At 47.2% G+C, this 7500-nt stretch overlaps 1 protein-coding gene across 3 annotated transcripts in view; it reads left to right on the forward strand.

Moving 5' to 3' along the window:
• Positions 1–7500, forward strand: part of LOC113524838 (bifunctional apoptosis regulator) — a 10203-nt gene that overhangs the window by 749 nt on the left and 1954 nt on the right. For all 3 annotated transcript variants that reach the window (XM_053230079.1, XM_053230080.1, XM_053230078.1), the window contains exons 2-7: positions 469–721; positions 5079–5268; positions 5371–5540; positions 5651–5795; positions 6771–6926; positions 7036–7238. In XM_053230079.1, the coding sequence (XP_053086054.1) occupies positions 469–721; positions 5079–5268; positions 5371–5540; positions 5651–5795; positions 6771–6926; positions 7036–7238 (1117 nt within the window). The remainder of the gene's footprint in view (positions 1–468; positions 722–5078; positions 5269–5370; positions 5541–5650; positions 5796–6770; positions 6927–7035; positions 7239–7500) is intronic.

Consider the following 7500-nt stretch of genomic DNA (forward strand, 5'->3'; position numbering starts at 1 on the left):
TTATTTCACCTGTTTATTTCACCTGTAGCTCTCACCTGCTTATCTCAATTGTAGGTCTCACCTGTATATTACCTGTGCTGTTTACCTGTGCTGTGTCAGACTGACAGAACCTCCATTCTCACTTGCATGTTTCAGTGGAGCTCTCACCTGTATATCTCACCTGTATATCTCACCTGCATATCTCACCTGTATATCTCACCTGCATATCTCATGTATCTCTCTGACCTATATATCTCACCTATACATCTCACCTGCATCTATCACCTGTTTATCTCACTTGTATATCTCACCTGCATGTCTCACCTGTATATCTCACCTGCATGTATCACCTGTATATCTCACCTGTATATCTCACCTGCGTGTCTCACCTGCGTATCTCACCTGTAGATTACCTGTATCTCACCTGTATATTACCTGTATAATACCTGTGCTGATTTGACCTGTGCTGTATCTCCGCTGTGTGTGTAGATGTTGCGAGTGAAGTCCTGATGTCAGGTGCAGAGGTAAGGGCGCGGTCCGGCTCAGGTGCGAGCGGCGTGTCGGAGTGCGTGCTGTCGTGTCACTGCTGCTACGACGTGCTGGTGAACCCGACCACGCTGACGTGCGGCCACAGCTTCTGCCGTCACTGCCTCGCCCAGTGGTGGGAGTCGTCACGCCGCACCGAGTGTCCCGAGTGCAGGGAGCCCTGGCACGGCTTTCCCAAAGTCAACATCCTGCTCCGGTTAAACACACCTCCACCTTCATCACACGCATCACACACATCAGCTTCATCAGCTTCATCATCTTCATCACACGCATCACACGCATCAGCTTCTTCATCTTCATCATCTTCATCACACGCATCAGCTTCATCACACGCATCACACGCATCAGCTTCTTCATCTTCATCATCTTCATCACACGCATCAGCTTCATCACACGCATCACACGCATCAGCTTCTTCATCTTCATCATCTTCATCACACGCATCACACGCATCATCTTCATCATCTTCATCATCTTCATCACACTCATCACACGCATCAGCTTCTTCATCTTCATCATCTTCATCACACGCATCAGCTTCATCATCTTCATCATCTTCATCACACGCATCACACGCATCAGCTTCATCACACGCATCACACGCATCAGCTTCTTCATCTTCATCATCTTCATCACACGCATCACACGCATCACCTTCATCACACGCATCAGCTTCTTCATCACACGCATCACACGCATCAGCTTCATCATCTTCATCACACGCATCAGCTTCATCATCTTCATCACACGCATCACACTCATCATCTTCATCACACGCATCAGCTTCATCATCTTCATCAGCTTCATCATCTTCATCATCACACTCATCACACTCATCAGCTTCATCAGCTTCATCATCTTCATCACACTAATCACCTTCATCACACGCATCACACTCATCATCTTCATCATCTTCATCACACGCATCACACGCATCATCTTCATCACACGCATCAGCTTCATCATCTTCATCATCTTCATCACACGCATCACACCCATCAGCTTCATCATCTTCATCATCTTCATCACACGCATCACACTCATCATCTTCATCATCTTCATCATCTTCATCACACGCATCACACGCATCATCTTCATCACACGCATCAGCTTCATCATCTTCATCATCTTCATCACACGCATCACACGCATCAGCTTCATCACACGCATCAGCTTCATCATCTTCATCACACGCATCACACGCATCAGCTTCATCATCTTCATCACACGCATCACACGCATCAGCTTCTTCATCTTCATCATCTTCATCACACGCATCAGCTTCATCACACGCATCAGCTTCATCATCTTCATCACACGCATCAGCTTCATCATCTTCATCACACGCATCACACGCATCAGCTTCATCAGCTTCATCACACGCATCAGCTTCATCATCTTCATCACACGCATCACACGCATCAGCTTCATCATCTTCATCACACGCATCAGCTTCATCATCTTCATCACACGCATCACACGCATCAGCTTCTTCATCTTCATCACACGCATCAGCTTCTTCATCTTCATCATCTTCACCACACGCATCACACGCATCAGCTTCATCATCTTCATCACACGCATCACACGCATCAGCTTCATCATCTTCATCACACGCATCACACGCATCAGCTTCATCACACGCATCAGCTTCATCACACGCATCAGCTTCATCACACGCATCAGCTTCATCACACGCATCACACGCATCAGCTTCATCATCTTCATCACACTCATCACACGCATCAGCTTCATCATCTTCATCACACGCATCATCTTCATCACACGCATCATCTTCATCACACGCATCATCTTCATCACACGCATCACACGCATCAGCTTCATCACACGCATCACACGCATCAGCTTCATCATCTTCATCACACGCATCAGCTTCATCATCTTCATCAGCTTCATCACACGCATCACACGCATCAGCTTCATCATCTTCATCACACTCATCACACGCATCATCTTCATCATCTTCATCACACGCATCACACTCATCACACGCATCATCTTCATCATCTTCATCACACGCATCACACGCATCAGCTTCATCATCTTCATCACACTCATCACACGCATCATCTTCATCATCTTCATCACACGCATCACACTCATCACACGCATCATCTTCATCATCTTCATCACACGCATCACACGCATCAGCTTCATCACACGCATCAGCTTCATCATCTTCATCATCTTCACCACACGCATCACACGCATCAGCTTCATCATCTTCATCACACTCATCACACGCATCATCTTCATCATCTTCATCACACGCATCACACGCATCAGCTTCATCACACTCATCACACGCATCATCTTCATCATCTTCATCACACGCATCATCTTCATCATCTTCATCACACGCATCACACGCATCAGCTTCATCACACGCATCACACGCATCAGCTTCATCATCTTCATCATCTTCATCACACGCATCACACGCATCAGCTTCATCACACGCATCAGCTTCATCATCTTCATCACACGCATCAGCTTCTTCATCTTCATCATCTTCACCACACGCATCACACGCATCAGCTTCATCATCTTCATCACACTCATCACACGCATCATCTTCATCATCTTCATCACACGCATCACACTCATCACACGCATCATCTTCATCATCTTCATCACACGCATCACACGCATCAGCTTCATCACACGCATCACACGCATCAGCTTCATCATCTTCATCATCTTCATCACACGCATCACCTTCTTCATCTTCATCATCTTCACCACACGCATCACACGCATCAGCTTCATCATCTTCATCACACGCATCACACGCATCAGCTTCATCACACGCATCACACGCATCAGCTTCATCATCTTCATCACACTCATCACACGCATCAGCTTCATCACACGCATCAGCTTCATCACACGCATCACACGCATCAGCTTCATCACACGCATCAGCTTCTTCATCTTCATCACACGCATCAGCTTCTTCATCTTCATCACACGCATCAGCTTCATCATCTTCATCAGCTTCATCACACGCATCACACGCATCAGCTTCTTAATCTTCATCATCTTCATCACACGCATCAGCTTCATCATCTTCATCACACGCATCACACGCATCAGCTTCATCATCTTCATCATCATCACACGCATCACACGCATCAGCTTCATCACACGCATCACACGCATCAGCTTCATCACACGCATCACACGCATCATCTTCATCACACGCATCATCTTCATCATCTTCATCACACGCATCACACGCATCAGCTTCATCACACGCATCACACGCATCAGCTTCATCACACGCATCACACGCATCAGCTTCATCATCTTCATCATCTTCATCACACGCATCAGCTTCATCATCTTCATCACACGCATCACACGCATCAGCTTCATCACACGCATCAGCTTCATCATCTTCATCATCTTCATCACACGCATCACACGCATCACACGCATCAGCTTCATCAGCTTCATCATCTTCATCACACGCATCACACGCATCAGCTTCATCATCTTCATCAGACGCATCAGCTTCATCATCTTCATCAGCTTCATCACACGCATCACACGCATCAGCTTCATCATCTTCATCACACTCATCACACGCATCATCTTCATCATCTTCATCACACGCATCATCTTCATCACACGCATCATCTTCATCATCTTCATCACACTCATCATCTTCATCACACTCATCACACGCATCACACTCATCATCATCACACTCATCATCTTCATCATCACACTCATCACACTCATCACACTCATCAGCTTCATCAGCTTCATCATCTTCATCACACTAATCACCTTCATCACACGCATCACCCTCATCATCTTCATCAGCTTCATCATCACACTCATCATCTTCATCAGCTTCATCACCCTCATCATCTTCATCAGCTTCATCATCACACTTATCATCTTCATCAGCTTCATCACCCTCATCATCTTCATCACACGCATCACACTCATCATCTTCATCACACTCATCATCTTCATCATCACACTCATCACACTCATCACACTCATCAGCTTCATCATCTTCATCACACTAATCACCTTCATCACACGCATCACACTCATCATCTTCATCATCTTCATCATCACACTCATCAGCTTCATCATCTTCATCACACTCATCACACTCATCATCTTCATCAGCTTCATCATCTTCATCAGCTTCATCATCTTCATCATCACACCCATCATCTTCATCATCACACTCATCATCTTCATCAGCTTCATCATCTTCATCACACTCATCATCTTCATCATCACACTCATCATCTTCATCATCACACTCATCACACTCATCAGCTTCATCAGCTTCATCATCTTCATCACACTAATCACCTTCATCACACGCATCACACTCATCATCTTCATCATCTTCATCATCACACTCATCAGCTTCATCATCTTCATCACACTCATCATCTTCATCAGCTTCATCATCTTCATCATCACACCCATCATCTTCATCATCTTCATTCATTCTTTACCACACTCTGTGTGTGTGTGTGTGTGTGTGTGTGTGTGTGTAGGGATGCTGTAGAGAAGCTTCACGAGGCCGATGTGAGAAGGAGGCGTGAGGAGATCCAGAGTAACGTCCGGATCTCTCGCTCGCTGTTGGCCTTCCAGCGTTTCGGAGATGAACAGGCCAATCACAGATCTGCAGCGGGAAGAGCAGGGAGCTTCTGCTCCGGAGTGTTCCTCACACTCAGCTGTGTCACGGTGTGTGTGTGTGCGTGTGTGTGTGTGTGTGTGTTCAGTGGTCTCAGATGTACAGTCACATGAAGCACTGTAGTACTTATGCGTGTGTGTGTGTGTGTGTAGGTGATGTTGCTGATGTACCGCTGGTCCAGTGGAGGAATTCGCCATGACGACTTGGTCAGTAAGCCAATCAGCAGGTGGACGGTTGATGATGTCACACTGTGGTTGGAGCAACTGGGGGCCTGGACCAATCAGTACAGAGAAACGTTTTCAAGAGAGCAGGTCAACGGCAGGTCAGGAAGAACCCCACCTCCATTCATCTCCTTCTCCTTCTCCTTCTTCACTTCCTCTTGGTTAAGAGATGCTTTATTTCTGTGTGTGTGTGTGTGTGTCTGTGTGTCAGGTTGTTGAACCTGCTGGGTGATGATGAATTGCTTGGTGCTCCGTTTCTCATGGAGAACCCCGCACACAGACGAGCCATCCTGCAGGAGCTCCACAGGGTCCAGACCCTCGGGGTCAAACCCCCACGTGACCTCTGGGAGTACAAGGTGTGTGTGTGTGTGTGTGTGAGTGTCTGAAGGACATATTCTGAGTTGCAAGTATCTTCTAGAGGACTCTGTGTTGCTGTATCATGCTGGTGGTGGTAAAGACCATCATGGACCTGGAAATACACTTTATGGCCAAAAGTATGTGCACCCCTGACCATCACACTCATATGTGGTTCTTCCCCAAACTGTTACCACAAACTCTGAAGCACACAGTTGTACAGAACGTCTCTGTGTGCTGTAGCTTTACAGTTTCCCTTCACTGGAACTAAGAGGCCCAAACCTGTTCCAGCATGACAATGCCCCTGTGCACAAAGCGAGCTCCATGAAGACATGGTGTGTGAAGGTTGGAGTGGAAGAACTCGAGTGTCCTGCACAGAGCCCTGACCTCAACCCCACTGAACACCTTTGGGATGAACTGGAACTGGAGACTCCTTACCCAACATCAGCGCCTGATCTCACTAATGCTCTTGTAGCTGAATGAACACAAATCCCCACAGCCACGCTCCAACATCTAGTGGAAAGCTTCCCAGAAGAGTGGAGCTCATTATAACAGCAAACACAGGGGGAATAAATCTGGAATGAGACGTTCAACACGCACATATGGGTGTGATGGTCAGGGGTGCACATACTTTTGGCCAGATAGTGCAGCCCTTTGTCAGGTTTATTCACTTGGCTGATCTGAGGGTTTTATCCAGAGTGACTTAAAATGGCTTCATATATAAGGATATAAGGGTTAAGGGTCTTGCTCGAGGTCCCAGCAGTGGCGATGCTGAGACCTTCTGATCATAAGCCCAGTGCCTTAATCACCCAAGTGCTTGATGATCTCCATCTGTGCAGTTGAACTCTGATGCCTTGTTTAGCCTCCAGCAGTGATAGTACACCCACTGAGCAAACTCCTGGAGTAGCACGGCTGCTATAAATATGCTAACAAACGGGCAAACTAGCGTTAGAATAACATTCTGTCTTTCTTTGCAGGTGGCAAATGAAGGGAAGTCTCTGTTCCTCGTCTATGCTCTGAAGGATTCTCCTCGCCTCAGCCTCCTCCTCCTCTACCTGTTCGACTACGATGCCTCCTTCCTCCCGCTCATACACACTTGCTGCCCTACACACAGCGAGCAGAGCGAGTCGACGGTGGGTTACACACTCGCACTTTAATCTCTTCGGCAGTTTATCCTCCGATCTGTCAATCTTCAGGGATGTGTCGTAATATCTCCATCTCAAGATCTGTGTGTGTCTCTAGGAGTGGGTGGGGCCTAGCCAGTGGCAGTGGGCGTGGTTTGTTGTGAAGTGGTTGATGTTGCCGTATCAGCTGCTGGCGGAGTTTGCGTGTGATTGGCTGAGCGTGCACTACTGGACATCTCGAATAGTCATCGTGAATGCCGTGCTGCTCTCCTTACGGGAGGTGCACGCGATGTGGAGTGGGTGGAGACGAGGAGAGCTCAGGTACGTACGCAAACGTTTACGTTAATATTTACACCTATGGAGTTTAAATGGATGTACTTATTCAGAGCGATTGTAGTCTACCTCGTAAAAACAAACATGTGGTCATTTGATTCTGCATGTTGACCATGTCAGAGTGGCGTGTTGACCGATTTACACAGCAGCCAATCGCGTACGTGTTTGAGGTGAGGTCAAGTGTCAGCGTTGCCGATGGTGACGGAGAGCTGCGTCGTCGTCACCGGGAGACATCCGACACGTCTGAGTA

This window comes from Pangasianodon hypophthalmus, chromosome 26 (assembly GCF_027358585.1).
Source record: "Pangasianodon hypophthalmus isolate fPanHyp1 chromosome 26, fPanHyp1.pri, whole genome shotgun sequence".
Classification (NCBI taxonomy): Eukaryota; Metazoa; Chordata; class Actinopteri; order Siluriformes; family Pangasiidae; genus Pangasianodon; species Pangasianodon hypophthalmus.